General features: G+C 49.6%; 1 protein-coding gene across 2 annotated transcripts; it reads right to left on the reverse strand.

Moving 5' to 3' along the window:
• Positions 1-9,871: 9,871 nt before the first annotated feature.
• HMGB3 (high mobility group box 3) lies at positions 9,872-14,283 on the reverse strand. Of its 2 annotated transcripts, none has more exons than XM_049873417.1 (5): positions 14,212-14,283; positions 12,227-12,381; positions 11,818-11,957; positions 11,132-11,306; positions 9,872-10,853 (listed from the first exon to the last, which is right to left on the reverse strand). In XM_049873417.1, exons 2-5 carry the CDS (start codon positions 12,374-12,376, stop codon positions 10,716-10,718), a joined length of 603 nt encoding a protein of 200 aa, XP_049729374.1. In that variant the 5' UTR covers positions 12,377-12,381; positions 14,212-14,283; the 3' UTR covers positions 9,872-10,715. The 2 variants fall into 2 exon arrangements, with proteins under 2 accessions (XP_049729374.1, XP_049729373.1); XM_049873416.1 differs by lacking the exon at positions 14,212-14,283 and adding an exon at positions 13,331-13,479.
• Positions 14,284-24,292: the final 10,009 nt, after the last annotated feature.

Raw genomic sequence — 24,292 nt, forward strand, 5'->3', positions numbered from 1 at the left:
TTAATGATGTCTTTTGATGAACAGAAGTTCTTGATTTTAATGTAGTCCAATTTATCAATCTTCACTTCCATGGTTAGTGCATGTTGCGTGTGTCTTGATTACAAAATATCTCCCTACCCTATTTTATGGAGATATCCTCAATATTGTCTTCTAAAGTGTTATTGTTTTACCTCTTATCATTAGGTCTATACTCCACACAGAACTTGTTTTGATGCCAGGTAGTGCTTTAACTTCACTTTTTCATTAGATCTCTAATTGTCCTAACACCATTTATTAAAAAGATCATCCTTTCCTCACCATGTTGATGTGATACATTTGTCACAAGTCAACTGTCCCAATGTGCTCTTGATGGACTCTGAACTGTGACTGTCCATCTAACCCCTGGAGGCAGTCATAAGTGAAGCTCAGTCCCTCAGCTGCTTCTTCAAGGTCAACAAACCCCAGACACCCCAGGGCAAAAGCACTTGGAAGTGCCAGACTCACCTCTCTGGATTTCTGTGCCTCCCAGATCTTTGGCTCAGTATTTTTTTCACCATGTAGTTAGCTCATTGACGCTTTTAAGGTGTTTTTTGTTTTGTTTTCTTTTACGGTTTGTCTGGTTTTTCCAGTTTTCTTCAGCAGAAATGTTGTTCCAAATTGCCTAGTCTGCTGTTACTGAAAACAAAAATCTAGAACTTGCATGTCATTTTCTTGTTTTTTAAATAGGACTTTTTTTATCAAGGGATAATATATATACACTATTTTTTGCCTGTTTTGAGCTTCATATAAATGAAACCATACAGTATGTACTCATTTTGTGTCTAGCTTTTTTCATTCAACATAACGTTTGCAAGATTCACCCATGTTGTTACATACACCTATATTTCCTTCTCTTTCATTATTGCACAGTTTTCCACCATGTGAATATACTACAATATTTACCCTTTCTACTGTTGATAAGCATTTTCGTTGTTTTAGTTTTTGGCTGTTACAAATAGTGCAATTATGAACATCTCGTTTATGCCTTTTGGGTATGTCCCCATTTCTGATGGGTATGTTGTTCTCATTGTAGGTGCTGTCAAGATGGTTCCTTCCGACTCATAATGACTCTGGTATACAACAAAACAAAACACTGCCCGGTCCTGCACCATCCTCACAATTGTTGCTATGCTTGAACCCATTGTTGCAGCCACTGTGTCAATCCATCTCGTTGAGGTCTTCCTCTTTTTCACTGACCGTCTACTTTACCAAGCTTGATGTCCTTTTCCAGGGGCTGGTCCCTCCTGATAACACGTCCAACGTATGTGAGACAAAGTCTCGCCATTCTCACTTCTGAGGAGCATTCAGGCTGTACTTCTTCCAAGGTAGATTTGTTCACTCTTTTGGGAGTCCACGGTATATTCGATATTCTTCACCAACACCATAATTCAAAAAAAATTTTTTTTTCAAAGGTGTCATCAATTCTTCTGCCATCTTCCATATCCATTGTGCAGCTTTTGCGTGCATATGAGGTGATTGAAAATATCATGGTTTGGGTCAGGCACGCCTTAGTCCTCAAAATGACATCTTTACTTTTCAACACTTTATGAAGAGGTCTTTTGCAACAGATTTGCTCAATGGAATATGGCATTTGATTTCTTAAATGCCGCTTCCATGGGCATTGATTGTGGGTCCAAGTGAAGTGAAATCCTTGACAAATTCAGTGTTTTCTGTTTGTCATTTATTGGTCCAGTTGTGAGGATTTTTGTTTTCTCTATGTTGAGGTGTAATCCATACCGAAGGTTGTGGTCTTTGATCTTCATCAGTAAGTGCTTCAAGTCCTCTTCAGTTTCAGCAAACAAGGTTTGGTCATCTGCATATTGAGGGTTGTTAATGAGTCTTCCTCCAATCTTGATGCCGTGTTCTTCATATAGTCCAGCTTCTTGGATTAGATGTTCAGCATACAGATTGAATAATTATGGTGAAAGGACACAACTCTGATGCACACTTTTCCTGATTTTAAACCAGTCAGTATTCCCTTTTTCTGTTGGGTATACACACATAAAAATGGAATTCCTGGGTCATAGGGTATGGAAATGTTTAGTTTTAGTAGATACTACCAAGCAGTTTTTCAAAATGGCTCTACCAATTTATAAGAGTTCTGGTTGCTCCATGCCCCCACCAACATTTGGTGTTATCTTTTTTTTTTTTCATTATGGTAGATGTATAGTAGTATTTCATTGTACTTTTAATTTGCATTTCCCTAATGGCTAATGATTTTGAGCATCATTTCATGTGCTATTGGCCACCCTGATGTTTATTTTTATGGTAGACCTTTAATTTCCTTTCTAATCTATTCATGATTATGTCTGTCATCAAGTTTTCTATGTCTTCTTGAGTGAATTTTTTCCATTTTATATTCTAGTAGGTAATCATCATTTTTCTCTAAGTTTTCAAATGTATTGCTATAGAGCTTTTTTAACAGTTTTATTGGGATACAGTAAATGGGCAGCAAATGGTGGCTATTGCTAGTATTACTACTATTTGTTGAATAAATGCATAAGTTCTTCAGAGAAAGCAAGTCCTCCATGGCACTGGCACTGGTTCTTCAGAATGTGAAGTACTGAATGTCATTTCTAAAGTTAATGATGGGAACATGACCCTAAAAAGGTACTGAAGAGAGGGAAGGAAAGGGGAAACCAAGGGAGAAAGGGAAGAAAAGAGAGGGTGTGCTAGAAAAGGCTGGACAGGCTGACTCCCAGATGGCATCAGGGCCAGTTCTCCTTGTTTTATGATTGAGAACATCGGAGTCCAGAGACGGTAAGGGACCTGCACATGACTATAATCCCATGTGGCCTCTTTTAAGTCTTAGGATGATCTTAGTATCCCAATTAAGGTAGAAACTTTGGGGACTATGCTCCTCAATCAGCTGCTTCATTAAAAAGTTAAATATATACAGAAGAGAGTTTCTTGAGACAGAAATTAAAAGCAGCTCTCACAAAAAAGGGTGAAATACCTTATGGCTAGCCCAATGTTTTTTAAGCGACATATTTCAGCCTTCTGTTAATGTTTCATCAATGAAATATCAGCCCTTTTTCATTTAAACTAGTGAGGGTTTGGATAGAGGACAAAAGCATCATATGTTCTACACATCTTGCAATGCGAACTGTCAAGTTTTGCAATCAACATTGCCACAGTACTGCCGTTGACATGCTTCCAAAAGACTTAAAACAAAAATCCACCACAGGCCTGGAACAAAATACACAGCCTAGGAAAATGTGCATCTCATATTTCCTGTGTGGATTGAAAAAAACCAACTGTGGCCTCAGGCCAACAACAGGAAGATTCTTTGAGCTTTTCCTCAAATGCTCCCAGTTTAGAAACAGATTTAGAAGTGTGAGTTTGGAAAAGGGAAAGCCCCCTTTCAGCCAAAGGGATTTAGTTTCCCTCCAGGGAAATTTCTAGCTCTGACACTCTGGTAGTATGGTACCATGGCAGGTAGTTTCTACCAGGATGCCAGGGCTGGAGTTTTCCCTGGAACGAAATTAATGGAAAAAAAAAAAAAGCCTGAAAAGGCAAATTCTAGTCTGGTCCTGAGAGGGAAAGGAGAGAATTTGGTAATTGGAGATCAGCTTAGACTGATAGCATGAATGGTCTGTGATTCCAAGTTACAAACATATCCTGTGGGGGAGTGGGAGTTTTGATCTGCTCCCCTTTTTTAACACTGCTCAGCCTGGAGATGATTCCCTCTCAAACCTGCTTCTCTTCAGAGGCTAAGACTTCGCCAGTGCCCCAAGTGAGAAAATTAGACTCATTCTCAACTCCTCTCTCTTCCTTATCCTCCTACATCCAATCATCCACCAAGTTCCAGAAATTCTACTTTCTAAATATCTCTTCAATCCAGCCACTCTTCTCTACCCCACCACCGCCACCCTTGTCCAAGTCTCCGTCAGCTCTCATCTAGAAGACTGGCACAACCACTCCCATCCCACCTCCCTGAATGGCAGAGACAAGGCTACACAGTCACAAAATCATTTCATTTTCTTCCAGGGTACACAGATAGGCCACGTCCCCCAAGTGCTGTTGCAGTTCAATCGGGGACCATGGAAAGTGCGTGAGGGTGATATAATGTCACTTCCAGGCCTGGACATAACATGCATTCTGCAGTGACATGGAGGGCACAGGTTGGAGATGCTCTCCATTGCTCTTAGGAAAGTTCAAAATTCTTAAAAATGGCCTACAAGGCCCTGCATGATCTAAGCCCTGCAGAACTTTCTATGATCTGTCCCTATTTATTCACTCATTTATCCAACAAATATTTATTGAGCACTTACTACCTGTCAGTAACTATGCTATATCTGGGGCTAAAGTAGGGGTAAGAGTTAAAGCAGCGAAATCATTTGAGATGCTGTTATGATCATCCAGAAAAAGTGTGGTAAAGACCTGAGCTCCAGCAGGTCTCAGGTTCAGACACCCTGGTACAATGGTACTGTAGCATCGAAGTCAGAGATTTCCCTGGAGGGAAACTGGTGAGAGCAAAACCCTGAAAATGCAAGTTCTAGTCCAGTCCCAAGAGGGAGAGGGAGAACTTGGAGACAGAGAGCCACCTACATTGGCAACATAAATGAGAGGAGGAATGGATCCAAGATATTTTAGGAAATAAAATTGGCACGACTTGGGAACTAATTGACTATGGAGAGTGAGAAAATGAGGAGTCTGGGTGGAGTTCCAGATTGAAGGCTGGGGTGAAGACCAGATTTAGGGGGAAGATGATGAGCTTCGTTTTGAATATGTGGAATTTGGGGTACTGATAGACCACCCGGATGGCATGTCAAAGAAGCAGTCGGATCTACAGGTCTGGGCTGGCAATGTACAGTTAGTTGTCATTGATCACAATCCTTCGTTGTCTCTCCGTTCTTAAAAACAACAAAAACCCTCCACAATTCTTCTCCCCACCCCCTCCCCACAGCCAACACTCTCTCACTCTCTGTCTCTCCCTCCCCTTCACAGCCATACTTACTAAAAGAGACGTCTCCTCTCTCAGTCTACAGTCCCAACTCCCTCTCACTAGACTCAGCTCTCCATCCTTGAACCAGCTTTCTTCAAGGTCTCCACGTTATCAAGTGCAAGAACACCTTTCTGTCACTGCGTAGCTTGACCTCTCAGCAGACTGTGACTGTACCGAGTATTCCCTCCTTGAAACCCTGGTGGCTCCATGAGCCTGCCTGCAGGCTAATGACCAGCGTGAACCCAATTTCCAAAATATGGACATTGATCCAGTTCTCATATTCCTACTTCTCCATTGAATTATCTTGGCAGTCTTGTCAAAAATCAACTGAAAATAAATGTGAGGGTTTGTTTCTGGACTCTCATTTTTATTCCATTGGTCTTTATGTCTACCTTTATGCCAGTACCACGCTGTCTTGATTACTATAGCTTTGTAGTAAATTCTGAAATCAGGAAATGTGAATTCTCCTACTTTGTTCTTCTTTTTCAAGATCGTTTGGGCTATCTGGGATCCTTGCAATTCCATATGAATTTTAGAATCAGCCTGCCAATTTCTACAAAGAAGTCGGCTGGGATTCTGATAGGAATCAAGTTGAATTTGTAGATCAATCTGGGGAGTAGCATCATCTGTTTATTTAGGTCTTCTTTAATTTCCTTCAATAATGTTTTGTAGTTTTCCCAGTATACGTTTTACACTTCTTTTGTAAATGTATTCCAAGGTATTGTATTCTTTTTGATGTGATTGTAATGGAATTCTTTAATTTCATTTCCAGATTGTTCATCGCAAGTGTATACATTTTATTTTTGTGTGTTGGTCTTGTATCCTGCAAACTTGTTTATTAGTTCTAATGGTTTTGTAGTGGATTCCTTAGGGTTTCTAGATCATGTCAACTGCGAATATAGTTTTACTTCTTCCTTTCCAATTTGGATGTCTCTTATTTCTTTTTATTCCCTGATTATTCTGGCTAGTACAGTGGTGAATACCAAAACCAATGCCTCTGAGTCAATTCTGACTCTCAGCGATCCTATAGGACAGAGTAGAACTGCCCCATAGGGTTTCCAAGTCTGTACTCTTTACAGAAGCAGACTGTCACATCTTTCTCCCACGGAGAGGCTGGTGGGTTCAAACCACTGAACTTTTGGTTAGCAGCCAAGCACTTTAACCACTGCGCCACCAAGGTTCCTTTAATGCCGAAGAGCAGTGGTGAAACCGGTCATCCTTGTCTTGCTCCTGATCTTAGGGGAAAAGCTTTCAGTCTTGCACTGTCAAGTACGATGTTTGCTGTGGGTTTTTCGTAAATGTCCTTTATCAGGTTGAGGTAGTCCCCTTCTATTTCTATTTTGTTTAGTGTTCCTATCATGAAGAGGTGTTGGGTTTTGTCAGATGCTTTTTCTGTCTATTGAAATGAGCATTATCTTCTTTTTCCTTTTATTGATATATTGGCCCAGCTTCTTTTTAAAGCTGAGAACTTAGGGGGATGCTGAACATACAAAAACAGGCAGGGTCTGCTTGGGTTGATGCAGGAAAGGAAGCTTGGGGCTGCCAAGCTGGCCCACTTGCCTTTCCTGCCCAGGTAGCCCTGGCTCCACAGAAAACCGAGCTAGGGGTAAAGGACAGGTAGCAGCTCCGTGGCTTTGATCCAGGACTCCTTGTTGGGCCTGGCTGTCAGCCAGCTAAGCCTGACCCTGGGCCCCAGGGAGCCCTGGGGCTGATTTCAAGTACCCAGACACTTTATCCACAGCAGCTCCTCAGGATCCGGCAAGTGGTGGATTTAGCCTGGCCTAGAGTTTTCTTTTTTTTTTTTAGAGTTTTAGAGGCACCCCCACCCTATACCCCACTGGCTAAGAGGCTAATCTAGGAGTGGTGGAGTCCTTAGCACATGCCTTTTTTGATGGTATCATTCCATGACACATTGGTAGTTCAGGTCTCTGGTGACAGTGACACTTGCACTTCTGAAACCTTGATTATAATCAACCAAACATACAGAGGTGTAGTATCTCAGGCAGATTGCAGACAGCCCACTGATTACTTTTTGAGAAGACTGATTAAGAAACTTTATTACAGAAAATGAATGCATCTAATGTCCCCAAGTACACTTGTGATAAGAACAGATACGCAGGAGACACAGACAATAGTTGCTACATCACAGCCTCGTTCTTCCCAAAGGATCAAGCATCATTCAAGAGTGAGGTGGGGGGTAGGAAGAGAGAAGTGGATAGAGAAAGCAGGTACTGTCCTTTTGACAGAAAAGCAACATTGCAAAAACATCTGCTATGGGCCGAGATATCAGGCAAAGCCTGGAGCCTTAGGTGGGGACATCATGCTGCGTGTGGTCTCCCAGAGAAGCTAGAGTTTCATTACACTAAGTGGAAATCTTGGTAGCATAGTGGTTAAGTGCTACGCCTGCTAACCAAAGGGTCGGCAGTTCGAATCCGCCAGGCGCTCTTTGGAAACTCTATGGAGCAGTTCTACTCTGTCCTATAAGGTTGCTAAGAGTTGGCATCGACTCGACGGCACTGGGTTTTTGTTTGTTTGTTTGTTTGTTTTCTAAGAGGAGCAATCTTGTGATGGGTGAAAACCTTACAGTGATGGTCTTGCTGCAAGCAACTGTTATGGATTGAATTGTGTCCCCCCAAAATATGGATTGGAAATCCTAACCCCTACACCTGTGAAGGAAACCCTGGTGGCGTAGTGGTTAAGTGTTACAGCTGCTAACCAAAAGGTCGGCAGTTCGAATCTGCCAGGCGCTCCTTGGAAACTCTATGGGACAGTTCTACTCTGTCCTGTAGGGTCGCTATGAGTCAGAATCGACTCGACGCCAGTGGGTTTGATTTTGGTTTTTGGATACCTGTGGATGTAATCCCATTTGGGAATGGAGTTTCACCGTTAAGAGGCCATATCAGCATAGGGTGTGTTTTAAGTCAATCACCTTTGAGATTTAAGAAGTGCAGATTGGATAGAGAGAAGCAAGCAGAGATGGGGGAAGATAGATGCCATGCCACATGAAGATCACCAAGAGCCATGGAACAGAAGCTGAAAAGACAAGGACCTTCCTCCAGAGCCCACAAAGAAAGCCTCCCTCTAGAGCTGGCACCATGAATTCTAGCTTCCTAGACCAAAAACCAAACCAAATCCATTGCTGTCAATTCCGACTCATAGAGACCCTATGGGACAGAGTAGAACTGCCCCACAGGGTTTCCAAGGAGCAGCTGGTAGATTTGAACTGCCGACCTTTGGGTTAGCAGCTGAGCTCTTAACCACTGTGCCATCAGGGCTCCTCTAGTCTCCTAAACTGTGAGAAAATAAATTTCTGTTTGTTAAAGCCACACATTTGTGGTATTTCTCTTATAGCATCACTAGAGAACTAAGAGAGCAGCTAAGGGGCCAAGTGTCCAAAACTTGACTGCCTCCTTTGAACTAAATGTCTGCTTACTCAAAGACCACTTAGCTAGATGGTTACCCCACTTCTACTTAGCTACTGTGGGAGCAGAGAAGAAAGTCACCCCCTTCTAGTCTTTGCCCCTCCATAGTTGGCATGTGCAGTTGCAACCAGGTGGAGGGGCACCACTCAGCAAGAAACCACTCCCTTGTGACAATAGCTTCGGCTTCTCTTCCGTACTTGACGAGTTGGCCACAGCTCCTCAATCTTAGCCTGGTATAGTGCAGTGGGCAGCAGCAGTGTCAGCCTAGAATGTCAAGCAGGGGCTGTGGGCAAGTGACAAGGGCATGGCTGCAACAGGAGGGGCAACAGGCCTGGGTGGACTGGGCCAAATTCCCAACCACGGTTTTTTTTTTAATTAGTGGTCATTTTCTAGAGGACCTAGAAAAACAGATTTGGGACCAATAGTTCTGATGTGAGAAGTGGCTATGGATAAGTAGAGATCAGAAATTGGGCCAGTGACTGTGACCATGACTTTGGGGGAGGACACTGTCTCCGGACATGCCAGGTTTCAAACAATGAATTTTAAGGAAAGCTGCTTTCTCCCGAGTAATGCCACCAAAGCATCCCTGCATGGTCCCAAGCCTCAAATCTAAGGACCCGAGTGTTAATGCTGGGCAGTGCAAGACTCAGCTACAACACAGTCTCCTTCACTACTGCAGACAGGGAAGATGGCTGGGCCTCAGCCCTGGAAATGGTATTTCGTAGCAAAATGTTCAGCCCCACCATGAAGTAACCCGAAATGTTTCAGTTCTAGAACACTTAACAACCATCTATATTTCTGAGGGAAGAGCTCACATCATGGGTAGGAAGCCATTCTATTTGATACATTTTCATGCTTAGAAACAAAGGCGATCCCATCAGCGCTGACCTGACCTGGCCTACCCAGCCCTGCAGCTCAGGTGCCCCAAGACATAGGCTACAATAGTAGGCTCTGGGGTATTTGACTTACTGGAGGAAGAAGGCAGGAAGAAACATGGGGTCCATAGGGGCCCAGGAGACAGCTGCAGCAGCTCAAAACTTCCTCCAAGGCTGAGAACAAGCAAATGATGCTGTCGAGCAATGCATGTGGCCCCATGACATGGGTGGGGGCCAAAAATCTAAGCCTGGACATTTGTCAGCCTCAATCTAACTGCCTAACTTTCTGCACCTTTTAAAAGCTGCTAAACCTATAGGATCAGAATGGACTTGGTGGCACTGGGTTTGGTTTTTAAACCTATGTCATTATCTCAGCCCTGCACTCAACAGCTCAGACTTCACCTTAACACCCCTCCAACACAAAATTACATGGGAGCCACGTCCTCCATCTCCATTCTAAGTAAGCCAGCCACGTTAAGACAGAAGTTAGTAGATTTACAGGGATGCCAGTCTTCAAATCCAATGGGCAGATTGTTTGACTGCTAAGGCTGCTGGGAGTCAGGAATTTAGACTGTTACAGAGAACAGTTTTAAAAACGTAATACTGTTTATTTAACTTCAAAAACATTTCAGCATTCTAAACATACAAAAAAATAACAGAACGTTGCAAATTGTTTTTAAGTACAGAGGTTCTTGAACTTCCATTGATGCAGTGGTTCTTCGCTTCGCTGACAATGAAGAGTTCCACAGTTTGTTGAAAAACAAACAGTTTAAAAACTACCACACTTAACTAAAACAACAAAAAAGTCCAAAACACTTCTCATGCCAGCTGACCCCCTTTTCCACAGCTAGGAATGGCAGCAGATGCTATGTCACTATATACAAAAACAAGACAACCTGAAGCTAAATGGATGCCCACCGCAGTGACAACAGGTCAGCTTCACAGTGCATGCCCTGAGCTCCGGCCCCTCCAAAGGGCATCCCCCCCGACCAGCCTCAATGCCAAGCACGGACCAGCAAGAGTTTGTCCTGGTTGTTTTGTTCTTTTTACAAACTATAGATATGTACAGTGGATAACTCAGGATTTCTAGCCAATAACCATAGTTAACACCACCTTACAAATTAAACAAACAAAAAATGCCAAAAACGTCTTTAAATGTCTTGTCACACCAACAGCAAAGTGCACAGAGTAAGGAGAACACGAGAGTGCCTTTTCATTTCAAAAATGCTTGGAAATATGTACAACTTTGATACAGTTTCCGGGTGCTCCTGACACCCATGGCCACTTCATGTAAACCACTGACGATTTCTAGAGCACTTTGAGAGACTACAATATGATCATGATCCAACTTTGTAATTAAACCTAGTGAGGGCGACAGGTCTCAGAGAGACGTGCCAGTCACGGCGCTCCCCTACTCTAAGGTATTCACAAGGAGACAGATAAACAGTTCTTTTATTCATCCTCCTCCTCCTCCTCCTCCTCTTCTTCCTCCTCGTCTTCTTCGTCTTCCTCTTCCACCTTTTTCCGGGCAACTTTAGCAGGACCCTTCGCACCATCAAACTTCCCTTTAGACTTATAGTCGGCAACATCCTGGAAGGAAAAGGGACACATTCCCAATGAACAGACAAGCTCCCCTGCAGGGTGGAAAGAGACTTGCTGCCCTCACCTCAAAACATGGCAGTAGGAATGGGGAACGAGGGAACGAGGCAGAGCTGGTAGTGTATTTGCAGTGTTCGTATCCAGCACGGCTACCCAGCCCAGGAAAGCAGCCACACGCCCTACAACCCGCCCAAACCCAGGGCAAGTGCTTGCCCACCCAGGGATTTGGGGCTCCAGCTACCAGGCTGGGCCACTCATGCCCACCTCACCTTCTCATACTTCTCCTTCAGTTTCGCTGCCTTGTTGTTGTAAGGCTGCTTCTCATTGTCACTCAAGTTATTCCACATCTCACCCAGCTTTTTGGCCACGTCACCAATAGAGATGCCAGGGTTTGTAGATTTGATCTTGGGGCGGAATTCTGAACAGAACAGGAAGAATCCAGACCTTGGGGAAAAGAATTGTATATATCAGATGAAGACCTACCAAAATGTGAGTTTAAAAAGTCAGAATCCAATGTTCTTGAACCGTCCTGCTTCCCAACCACTCTGACTTCTCCCTAAAGTGAAAACAGGTGTCGAGATACCATATACAATGTTACACAGTTATAGATTCCTGAATGTGTAAGAGGCTTCTGAAGTATAAGGTGCTTTCTCAATCTTTGCAGTTACTGGGAGAGAAAGGGCTAGAGAGCATACCTAACGATTCCGGCACCCACAACAAGGCTGCCTCCTTCCCAAGAAAAGGATGCACAGGCACCCACCACACACAACCACCTCAGCCTTAACTCTGGACTTCAATGGCACTGCATTTCAAAGCTCAAAGGACAGATAAAGTTTTGCAGAGGAATCACGACATTTAAGATAGCTAAAGTGCCTATCTTTAAGAAAAAACAAAGAAACCTTACAAGCAGAGGAAAAGCTTGATAACTGTTATCCCAAGTCCTACAGTCACTTACGGGGGTCGTTTGGGGGCATTTGGGTCCTTCTTCTTCTTGCCCCCTTTGGCTGGCCCATAATCCTTCATTTCCCGATCATAGCGTACTTTGTCCGCCTTTGCCATCTCATCAAATTTGGATTTCTCTTTCCCAGACATTGTCTGCAAAGAACAGGACGAGTTAGATTCCTCACTGCAGTGAGCCCGTACCTGTTCGGTTGTCATGTAATTAAAAGGGCAGCTGAGACAACCACTTGCAAATGCGGGGGATAAAATAAAAGCACACACATAAGCAGACACACAAAATTCTAAAGACAAGAGAAGTCTCAGCAGACAGAAAGAAAACAGCAGCCCAGGGCTGCTCAGAAGGTAAATAACACTAAGGTGTGAATCTGACTAAAACCCCTTTGAAGGATACAAAAGAAAAATACCTTCCACCTCTCAGAGCACTTCTTGGAAAATTCAGCGAAATTGACAGGGACCTCTGGGTTTTTCTTCTTATGTTCCTCTCTGCATGTCTGCACAAAGAAGGCATAAGCAGACATCTTGCCCTTTGGTTTCTTGGGGTCACCTTTAGCCATTCTGACTGTGATGGATGGAAGAGAGACAAAGAGGAAAAAACCAATCAGGAATGGAACAGAACTCCAATACAGACGAAATGCAGAGCAAAATTAAAATTAAGTGTGCCGCTGGGAACTTCAAATGCCCCTGGCCACAGGCAGCCAAAGGCTGAGGGGGAGAAAACCAGCTTCACCGTCACTGTCATTTAACTTCTGACCAGCGTGAAGTGCTCTGGTTGAGTTACTTCTCAGAGAGCTATCAAGTTCTCCAAACAGAACCAATGCAGGATTCAAGCCGGGCGTTGCGTGCTGCATTCTGATTCAGAACTACTACATTTTGGAAACTACAAACCACAAAGCGCTAACGGAGACGGGGCACATTTGTGGAGAAAAGGTGGGGGGAGGGCGTTTAATGACTTAAGGCTAGGCAGTCATCCATTTAACTCCAAGGTCCAAAAAAAAAAATTCACTGCTGCCAAACCCAAGATGAGAGCGGGAGAACTGCAAATAGGGAATGGTTTGAAATTTCCACTTTGTTAATGCATTTTGGCTTATAAAAATGGCTTTTACAACAAGGGCAATGCGCAAAATGAGCAGGTATCCCTAGTACTACTAGTTCAAATCCGTCACTCCATCACTATGTAAAGGGGGAGGGGAAACCAAAGGGCTAATCTAGCTCATCTGTACGGCGGAATGCACGTTCTGCCAGCAATACTTTCTCCAAAGTTTCCAAATAAAAATGCAGCTGTGGCGTGTCATCGTCCCTGTCCCACCCCCCAGCTTCCCGCCATCTTTTCCTTTTCCACACCCAAGGTCATCATGTAACGCTCCCCTTCCCAGCAACCGCCCAAAGGGGTGCGTTGGGGCTCGCGGTGGCAGCCCAGGCGGGGCGGGACGCGACACTGGAGAGCCCTGGCCGCGGCGGGCAGAGCGGCTGGGCCCTGTCGCCGGGTCACCCGGACACCCATAATTCACCTTCCATTTTGTCAAAAGCTTCCCGATGAAAGAAAGTGCCCCTGAAATCCGCCGCTGCCACCCCCGGGGGGCGCGGGGGACCGGGGTCGGCTGGCGGGCGGTGCGCAGGGGACCGGGCAGGGGTGGCGGCGGTGCCCGCCGTGCCGCTGAGCCCCGCTCGCTAAAATGGCTGATCCGCGCGCGGCCGGCGCAGCAGCAGCGGCGGCGGCGGCGGCGGCGGCGGCGAACAAAGCGGCCCGGGAGCCCCCGCCGCCGCCCCGCCCGCCCGCCTGGCCGGACCCCCCCGGCGCCGGGCCCTCGGCGGGACAACAAAGGCGCCGCGCGGCCATGGCGCTCGGCCGCGAAGCCCGGGCCCCGCCGCCAGCCCGCCCGCCGCCCGCGGTGCCCAGGCCAGAGCCGGCGCCCGAGCCTCCCCGCCTGCGAGCCCGGGCCGCGCCAGCCGTATTCACCGCCCGGCGGGGCGCGGCGGCTCCGGCTCCGGCTCCGGCGCCCGCTCCGGCTCCGGCCCCCGGCCCGCCGGGCGCTCCCGCGACGGCCATGTTCCCGCAGCGGCCCCGCGGGCCTGCAGGCACCCGCGCCCGAGCGAAGTTTGCCCGCCCCGCCGCCCCGGGCGCTGGCCGAGTGCGGACGGGCCGGGGTCGCGGCGCCCGAGGCCGCGCCTCCCTCCGCGCCGGCCGCCCTGCCCCGCCGCCCGGGCTCGCCGGCGGGAGGCGCGCCCGACCCGGCGCAGGCAGCGCGCACGGGAAAAGTTGCGACACCTGGATGGCCTTCCCCGGCCGGCCGCCCGAGGGCAGGCGCAGGGCGCGGCGGGCGCGGCGGGCGCGGCGAGGGGCGGCCGCGGAAAGTTGCGGGCGGCGCGGCGCGGGCCGTGCGGGACGTACCTGTATTGTTCGCGGTCTGGGCAGCGCAGGGCACGACGCGCGGCTCGGGCTCCCAGCCTCGCGCTAGCTGCCGCCACGAGAGCCGCCTGATTGGCCAGCGGGCGCCGCCGTTTAAAACAGCCTCCTCGCCCGGCCATTGGCCGCTGGCCTCATGCATATTAAGCAGGCGCCGGTGCCGATTGGGAGCGGCCCTGGGCCCGTTCATTCAAACCCAGCGGCCCGCCTGCATTCTAATGGGCTCGCTGCCTCTGCCCTCCCGCAGCTCAGCGGCTCGGAGGAGGTTGTGCGGCGGTGACCCGGCGGTCCCGGCGGCCTCGGCCTCGGGCGGGGGACGGCGAAGTCGAGGCCGGCTGTCTGCCCTTGCTCCCGCCGCGCCGCGGTCAGGGCGCCCCCCCGAGACCTACCCCGGCCGCCAGCAGGGGCAGTTGCTCCCTGCCGAGATCGCGGGTCCGCTCCTCGGACCCTGCCGCAGCCCAAAGAGGGTTGGGTTGACTCCACGCCTGCGGATTCGGCTCGAATCCGCCCTTTCCACCTATCATCTCCCGAAAGCGAGATCTCGCCTCCCGCGCCCGGGCTTCATTATGCCTGCAATTTCGGGAATTGCGGGCTTGGAGGAAACCGAGTTTGGCAAGAGCAGAGACTGTGAGAAACTGTGGTTTTGTGGTCAGGGAGTATGAGTCAGATCGGTCCTCTCTGCACTACCTACATTCATCCTCTACTCTCCTGACAACCTCTGGTGAAGAACAAGAGCTCTTGGAATGAATGAATGAACGGGATTTGACTTGGTCTCGACTTTGCCACTGGCTGGTGGTATGGCCTACAGCAAGTCACTTTGGGGGGCGGGGTTCAGGCAATGGTTTTCACAGTGAGGGGCAGTGTCACCTGTGCAAGGGCATTTGGAAATGTGTGGGGACTTTGCCCCATGATTGGAAGATGTTTCTGGAATTGAATAAGAGGAGGGGATGAACAGGAATGTTAAATGCCCGCTCGCACTGCACAGGCCAGGGGCACACAAGGAAGAAATGTCCCACTCCAAATGCTAGTAGCAGCCCTGTGGAAAAATACCTGACGGCCCTTCCCTCTTTGAGATACCTGGAGGAATGGAAGAAAAAGGAAGGGTGAGAAAAAGGAGGAAATGTTAAGGGTTGAAACGTGGAAAAAAAATAATGCAAAGGAAGAGACATCGTGAGGGTTCCCCCCCCAACAGGAAGTTTCCTTCCCAAAGAGCTTTGAATAGCCGAAGATTCCCATAGTTAGAAATAAAACCCACCAAGAGATAAACTTTCCAAATGCTGTTTCCTGAAACAGTGGTTGAGCTTGAGGGGTGTGAGGGAGCTGGGCTTACCTGGTATCTGCCTCCTGTCCCCTCTGAGCCTCCTCACTAAGCCTGAGCCCCTGTAGACCGACAAGCAGAGCTGATACTACTTTTGACAAGAGCCCACGGGTATCAAGTCTTCACTCCAGGCCCCCCCTACAGAACCTCAGGCATGCAGGGATCTTAAGGTCACCAGGTCTTATCCTCTGTGCCCTTCAAACCAGCCGAGTTGTTGCCTACCTTCTGCTTGCACACCTCCAGTTGTAGGAAGGTGACCACCTGCGTTCTAGCTCTGGCCAGCTGTGTTGGCACCTTCCTCCCACTGAGATGAAGCCTGCCTCCTGCACCTTCCCACCCTCACCTTCCTGAGCCCTGGACTCACCATCCTTACACAGACCCATCCCTAACCCTTCAGAGAGGTGATGGCAGACCAGGAGTTTTGACTGGGTGGACAGCCCAGCTCCTTCGATGACCAGATTCTGACCAATGCCTCCCACTGCCAGCACGCCCTAGCCCCTCCACACCAGCAGGCCTTTCTAGGCCAGAGCCTCAAGCTCAGTTGGGATGGGTCCTCTGTCTGGTCCAGTTACTGCCCAGCATCCTGGCCACACTGGAAGCTGCACTTAGCAGTTGGCAGGTGCCAAGGGGGAGAGAACCAGTGTGGTCCACCTCAGGGCCCACCGGCACTCCATGGTGGCCCCTGGCTGGATAGCATGGGCCACAATTACAAGCCCATGCAGCTCACCTGCAGCAAACACATGGGCTCTCACACCCAGGACAGCCTCAGAGGCTGCAGCCTGAACACAAAGCCAGAGAACTAGAGCTAGAAGAAACCTAGCCCAAACACCACTTCCAAGGGCTGGGCTTCCTGCCTGTCGCACAGCCCACCCCCTCCAGCCCCCCCCCCCGCCCCCCACCCGCTGGTCCCAGTCTGCACACATACTTCGAATGATGAAAGATTTCCTCAAAGTCTTCAAAGGAAACAGCTCTGGCTCTGTCTCCATCTCCATTCCTGGTCCCAAGAAATCGCCTTCTTCCACGGAGCTGAAGCACTCAGCCTGAAGCTGAGATCTGTGGTCCTCAGAACCCCACTGAACTTGGCTATGACATCACCAACTGCTAGAGAGCTGAAGCGGTTACCAAGGTTACCAACCCCTGCCTCCCGCAAACACATGCACCACCCCAGGTTGTCAAGGCTTCTTTAGGCTCATCATCCTGGGTCCCTCCAACCCTTCCCCAAGAGCCTCAGCTTGGAGCCTTCTCCCCAGCACCCGCCCATTTGTAGCTAGGCCTGAGCCCAGGCCCAGTGGGCTCTGACCTCCATAGACACATCTCAGAATCCATGTACATATATTGAGTGGCTCCTAATACGTAACAGAAGGGAGATGAGGGGCCAGTCTTGGTGCCTTAACCACCAGACCGCAGCCCGGTATGGCCGGGGGGAGGTTGTCCGTGAAGTTGGTCTGATTGTCACTAGTCAAAGGCTGCCCAAAGGAGGGCTTTGGACCAGCCTGGAAGGTGAAAGGAAGTGACAGGATGCCAGGCCCCCCAGGGCAGGCTGCCTCCTCTGCTTGTAGCAAAGGCCAGTGCCCAACGGCATGGGGGCAACTCTAGCAGTAGCGCCCAACTAAGCTGCACACCTGGCCGAGGACCTAAGGGGCTCTCTGGGTCTCTGCTCTGGCCCCCCTCCCGGAAAACACTTTAGCCACAGCAGTTGCCTCTGAGGCCCCACAGTGAGCAAATCTGTCCACACAGAACTTCAAACCAGAATCCCTTTAAGCCGCTAGGCCTCCTGGAGAGGTTATGAAAACATTGAAAGTAAATAGGAACTAGGACCAAGTGTGGCAAATGCTATTTAAAGAGGTTTTCAGCTCCTGGCCCCCAGATGATTGAGAGGAACCTCTTCATTCAGCGAAGATGAAAGCCTGACTCCTGCGCTCCACTCTCTCACCCAGCCCCACCCCCACCTGCCCCTAGGTCAAGGCTTGGTGCTGCGGCTTAACGCCGACCTCCAAACAGGCCGGCTGCCCTTGAGTATTCAGAGCGGGTCTGGGGGCAGGGGTGGGATGGGACTGTTCAGTCATCTCAGGGAACTTGTGGGGAAGATCCCATGTTAAAGCAAGGCCTTTCAATAAGGAGGCTCAGAGGCTGTGTAAATTCCCATCTTCCCAGGTCAGGAGCCTTTGGCGGTGGGTTCCAGATCTCCCCACGCCCTGCACCCCCCACCCCCCACTCTCCTGAAAAGGACCTACTCCAGTGCCTGGAGCCTCCCCCCTCCCCGGTGTCCCCACTCCCCACCCCTCTGCCCTCCCTTCAGCTCTCCGTAGGAATTGCATTCCACCTCCACCTTTTTGGAAATCCTGGTGGTGTAGTGGTTAAGAGCTAACCCTACGGCCGCTAACCAAAAGGCTGGCAGTTCAGATCCAACAGGCGCTCCTTGGAAACTCTATGGGGCAGCTCTACTCTGTCGTATAGGGTCACTATGAGTTGGAATCGACTCCACAGCAACGGGTTTGGCTTTTTTGGTTTTTCCACCTTTTTGGTGCCCTGGCGGCATAGTGGGTAAGCGTTTGGCTGCCAACCAAAAGCTCGGCAGTTCAAATCTACCAGCTGCTCCTTGGAAACCCTATGGGGCAGTGTTCTAGTTTTTTCTAGAGGGTTACTATGAGTTGGAATCGACCTCGACTGCAACAGGTTTGATTTTTTTATTTTCCACCTTTTTACCCATACCAGTTCCCATATCGACTCATGGCAACCTCATGTGTTTTCAAGGCTATGACCTTCTGGAAGTGGATAGCCAGGCCTTTCTTCTGAGAGGCCTCTGGGTGGATTCCAACCACCAACATTTTGGGTAGCAGCCAAGTCCTTCATCATTTCTGCCACCGGGACTCCTTTTTACCAGGGCATTGAACTGCTTTGTTGAAACCTACATTCGAACAAGATCCCACCCGGGGATATTGTTCAAATGTGGATTCTGACTCAATATATCTGCCGGTGGAAAGGAAAATTCTCAGCAGGGGGTCGAACCAAGAGGACCAGTTGGAAGCTTTGCTTTATACTCATTAAAAAAAAGAAAAACTCATTCCTGCCGAGTCGATTCCGACTCAAAGCAACCCTACAGGACAGAGTAGAAAGGCCCCATGAGGTTTCCAAGGAGCAGCGGGTGGATTCGAACTGCCGACCTTTGGTTAGCAGCCGAACGCTTAACCACTGTGCCACCAGAGCTCCTTTTACTCATACAGGAGGTGAATGTTTCAGAGGTGGGTAGGGGCTCCAGCGCTATTATAAGAAGTTTGGAGAGCAGCGCAGTTGGAAGGAAGCATCGTGGCCCTCTAGGCCAGCCTCCTCACGGGACAGAAGGGCCCAGTGGCAGAGACTTGCCTAAGGCCCCACAGGAGTCCGTAGCTGAGCCTGGATCTGGGCTGCTGCTCTCTTGATCCTCAGTGTGGTGCTTGTCCTGATCCTCAGTTACTCAGCCCCCTATGGGACCACGGAACTCGGTGAGCGCAGGCGGAGCAGCCAAGCCCCTGCAGGAAGGTCCCAGGTTGCAGATGGCAGCCGCATCCCACGTACAACATGTGCACGCAGGGAACCGGGCGGGGGGCCGGCCAGCACCGCCCCTAGCGCGCCCCTGCACGCACGTAAGTGGCTCGAGGCTGCTGGGGCGCAGCAGGAGAGTGCGTTTCCCTGGCTTGGGCACGACCACGCCGTGTGCATTTCCGCGGCGGCCTCTCTCTCTCGCCTTCGCTGCTCAGCTTGAGGCCGGGCCCAGAGGACCTCTGCACGGGTACACACTGTCCCAATTCGGAGTTGGCTGCGGCCGGCGCCTAACCTCCCTCGGCTCCAGGGCGGCTCCTTCCCACTGCCCGCTCAAGCCTTTAGGGTGGGACCAGGGGCCTCTCCCAAGCAGTTGGTAGAAAGGAGCACGGGAGCGAGGGCTGCTTAGCTTGACAGAAGCCTCTTCATAGCACCAGCGCCCCAGGGCCCGGCTCGTGGCTCCTTTCTTACTGACCGCAAGGTGGGAAGTGGGTCAGAGGTTCGCCCACATTGCACTCTGTATCCGGACGCTGTGGGAATTCAGGTTGCTGAGGTCCGGCGGGAAGGAGGGAGATGAAACCGAAGGGGCTCTGCCCTCAAGGCTCCAGGGAGGCGCTCCAATGGGGCCGCCCCCACTGACCCCACCCCATTCCGGAGCAGCCCTGCCCTTGAAGTCTTAACCATCCCGCTGAACCTGGACGACTGCATTCAGGACCCCATCCCAGGAGAACACGCACCTGCTGCAGGCTCTCAGCACCTGCCCCCGACTTGTGATTCGCTGGAAACTTCGGCCCTTGTGTAATGCAAAGGTCCTGGGCTTTGACTCGCTGCGCAGCTAACGGCCCAGCATGACCCAGCATGTACCTCTTCAGGAAAAGATAACAGGCTATTTCCCTTCGCCTGAACCTAGGGCTTCCTGCACTCGGGAGCGAAGGGGCTGAAGATTCTCCACTCTCCAAATGAGATCGGAGTTGCTATTTTCAGAAAGTTCCTCACTCCCTCTTTCTGGCCTCGGTTTCCCTTCACCTACGGGGTAGGGGGGGAGGGGGGCAGGAAATGACCCCTAGGGTTCCTTAAGGCGTTCAACATTCTTCTGAGCACTAGTGGGGCTTCACAAAGGGACCCCTAGGCAAAATGAGTCTCCGATCTCCTTCTACCTTCCTCGAACCACCCCCAAAAGGAAACCTTAACAAAGGCAAACCACCTAGAAAAAGGGGACCTTAAAACAGCCCTCAGTGGCTGGCACGAGCTGCCCCCCCCCCACAGCTCTGAGCCTCTCACCTAATTCTCTCCTCACCCTGCCCCCAGCTCACTTGGGAGTAGCCCCACCAACCCTTGAGGCTCTCTTCCCTTCAGTGTATTCAGCATTGAAACCGCCCAATCCAGGCTTCCCTACCCACTTTCCCTACTTTATTTTCCTGCAAGCACTCAACACCAGCTAACATACTGTACCTTTAAAACATTTTAAACCATTTTTTATTGTGGTAAAAACATATAACATACACCAATTCAACAATTTTTACACATACAATTCCCCCCAGCTTCCCAGCCCACATTTCCCCTCTTGCTCCTGTCTCCTTCTTGCATTTTGGGATACTTGCCGAATGTCTGTCTCCACCCTCAGCCCCATGTCTGGCTGGGCTTCCCAGCAATGCCAGGGAGCCGGGAGACACTCAGAAGCAATCAATGAATGAATGAAGGCCTGAGCAAGTAAAGAGTTCCTGTGTTAATGGGTTCTAGGCTGGAGCACCTGCCCTAGGCCTGAACTTGGGCTCTGTTTGACCCGAAAAAAGGAAGAGGGCCTGGCTGGGAGGAGGGGCAATAGCTAAAACCAGAGGACAGATGCCAATTCCATGAAGGAGTTGCTTAAGCCAGTAGGGGATCTGCTTTCCAATATCTCCCTCACTCATTTCTGGCACTAGAATCCTGCAGTTGCAGTTGGTGGTAGCACTCACAAGGGCTTTGACTCCAAAAAAGAGCACCAGAATCTTAAGAGCACTTGAATCCCTCTCCTAAAGCGGTCAGGTTGGGCATGATGGGTAAGCACAGAGCATTCTGCCAGGGTTGGAATCCAAGCTCCACGCCACTTGCCAGTTGTGTGACTTGGGCAAGTGACTTCACCTGTCTGTGTTCCAGTTCCCCCATTTGCAAAGTGGGCAGAGTAATGGTATCCCCCTCAAAACTGCTGTGGGTCAATTAATTGCTTGGCCATTAAGTGAAAGGTTGGGGATTAGAGTCCGTGCAGAGCCATCTTGGTTGCAATCCCCAGAATGTGACAGCATGCTCTCCCTTCCACTCTGGGTTCCCTGTGTCCATTCGTCCAGTTTTCCTGTCCCTTCCTGCCTTCTCCTCTTGCTTTTGGGCAGGAGTTGCCCATTTGATCTCATATATTTGATTGCACTAAAAAGCACATTCCTCACGTGTGTTATTTGTTTGTTTTATAGGCCTGTGTGATCTTTGGCTAAAAGGCGGACTTCGGGAGTGGCTTCAGTTCTGAGTTAGCAGAGTGTCTGGGGCCTCCAGTCTCTGTCAGACCAGTAAGTCTAGTCTTTCCACAGGCTTTTGATGCCTGTGATCTTTCAGATCATAGAATAGGATGATGATAATGAAAAGGATTATGGTGAGATCTTGCATTTTGTTCCTGAGTAGTTGGTAAGGTGCTTGCCTGGCTGCCGTCTGACGTGAGCCCCACAAAACTTGGTGAGGTATTTTTGGCATAGTTTAGAAAACACTGGTGGTAGAAGTGGGATGGAACCCACGTCTCCTGCCTCATAGCCTTTGTAACAGACTTGACTGGGTGGTTGTTTTTAGTGGGCAGACAAACAATGGGAGGGCTGAACTCACAGTGGTCATTTCCCGTGTCAGTGACCATCCAGGGCTCTTCTGTCTGCTGATGGCAACAGAGAAAAGGCAGAGAAGGTCGAAGGACCTGAGCTCAACCGCTGACATCATCAGATATGTGACCTGCCAGCACCTCATTTCGGTGGGGCCCAAACCCAGCTCCCCACACCCCAACGCCTGCCCCCAGCCCCTCTTGTCTTCTTCCTCATCTTAGAGAATGGCACTACCATCCACCCAGTGTCCTGCCTGGCTCTCTCCCTGTCTCCCATATATCCATGCCATTACCAACTCCTGTTGATTGGATCTCCTCAATGTCACCTGACGCCAGCCACTTGTCACCACCTCCCACCACTGAGCTGTGATCATCTCTCCCCTGGACGCCATGACAGTCCCGAACTGGTTGCCTGCTTAGCCCTCTTATTATCATCCATTCTCCACGCAGCAAGTGGAGGGACCTTTTAAAAATGTCCATTTCTATCTTGTCGCTGCTTAGTTTAAAATCCTTTCATGACTCTTCATAACCGTGAGATCAAGCCACAGAAAGACCCTTCAAGATCCAGCTCTAATCAGGTTCCTGCCACCAACTGCCAAGTCCCCCGCCCCAAGCCAATCACACACACCAAGATCATGCAGCCTACCTCAGCACTTTCCTGCCACCAAGCATTTTGCTCACAGCATCCCTAAGGGTAGGAAACTCTGGTGGCATAGTGGTTAAGAGGTACTAGCCAAAAGGTGCTAAACCAATAGGTTGGCAGTTCAAATCTACCAGGTGCTCCTTGGAAACCATATGGGGCAGTTCTACTCTGTCCTATAGGGCCCTCCTGTCGAATAGGGTTGCTATGAGTCAGAATTGACTCGATGGCAATGGGTTTGGTTTTTCAATTTATCCCTAAGGATGGGGGCAGTGGTGGCTCAATGGTAGAATTCTCACCTTCCATTTATGAGACCTAGGCTCCATTCCCAGCCAGTGTACCTCAAGTGCAGCCACCACCCATCTGTCAGCAGAGGCTTGTGTGTTGCTCCTCCACTGATGCTGAACAGACTAAGATGGACTAGGAAGAAAGGCCTGGCGATCTACTCTTGAAAATCCGCCATTGAAAACCCTATGGATCACAACAGTCTGATCCGCAACCGATCACAGGGATGGTGAAGGACCTGGCAGCGTTTCGTTCTGCTGTGCACAGAGTCTCTCTGAGTAGGAGGCAGACTGGATAGCAGCTGACAGCGGCAGCATCCCTAAGGGCAGTAGAGGAGGCCCTTTCCCCACCATCTCTGTGGAGATACTGTCTGGCTTTGTTCCTAATGCCCTCAGCAGACTGAAATTAACGAGCATAGGCTACCGCAGCACGCGGCTGGCACCTCTGCTGGTGTTCCAGTGGGTTCTGCACCTGCCTGGCTTCTCCACTCAGCCTGGGGTACCTGGAGGGTCTGAACCACCTCTCCTGACTCCCTAGCCCACCCACCACCACACAAAGGCTTTGTCTCTTGTAGGTCCTCAGAGTAAAATTTGAACAAAATTGAATTAGTTTGGCAGAGTTCAGTGATGAGGGGCAGCGTCGTTGGGTAATAAGTGCAGTAAGCTAAAAACTCTGGGGAAAAACCGGGATGGGGAGCGAGAAAGAATGGCCCACAGTGGCCTTGCCGCTGCTGCCACTATTGCAGCAGCCTCCAGGAAGTGCCTCCCACTAGCTTCCTGATTTCCAGAGCTGGGTGATGAGGAGAATGGTGATGATAAACCAGGGATCACACAGAAATGCAGCTTCTGGAACAGCTGATTGGGAACTCAGAGGGAAGAGATCTCATCTGATTATGTGATGAGCTCAGCATAAGTTGTTAGCTAACTTAAATATTTATGATGGGTTTTAGCATGCCAGAGTTTTGATATCGTATACATTGTGGAACTTTATAAGCAGAAGGACCATTAGCACCTAGTGTCAACTCTTCCTTTTCTAGACAGAGAACTGGAGAGGGCTGGGAACTGATTCAAGGTCACATGGGGTGTTAGTGGCAGAGCTGGGCCTGGAACCCAGAGCTCCTGCCTCCCTTCCCAGGGCTTTGCTCACTGCACCACAATGCCTGTCTGTCCCACCAAAGTGGAGACTGGAGCACTTCTGGTGCTTTGGAAATGGACGTGGCTGCACCAGAGGAATGTGGATGGAGTTGGACATTTCAGTGCAGCAAATTACTTAATATGGCCCTTTTAGCCATGCGTGGTGTTATAAATCCCACACAGTGATTGGATGGGACTATGAAAAAGGTGCCTGTGGCCCACCAAGGGGATTGGACAGCTTGCTAATTATGCAAATAAGGTGCATAGCACCCTTGTGAGGGTGGGGCCATGCAAGTATGGCGTATGGAACCCTAACGAGGGAATTGTTCATTGTTGCC

The sequence above is a fragment of the Elephas maximus genome, chromosome X, assembly GCF_024166365.1.
Source record: "Elephas maximus indicus isolate mEleMax1 chromosome X, mEleMax1 primary haplotype, whole genome shotgun sequence".
Taxonomy (NCBI): domain Eukaryota; kingdom Metazoa; phylum Chordata; class Mammalia; order Proboscidea; family Elephantidae; genus Elephas; species Elephas maximus.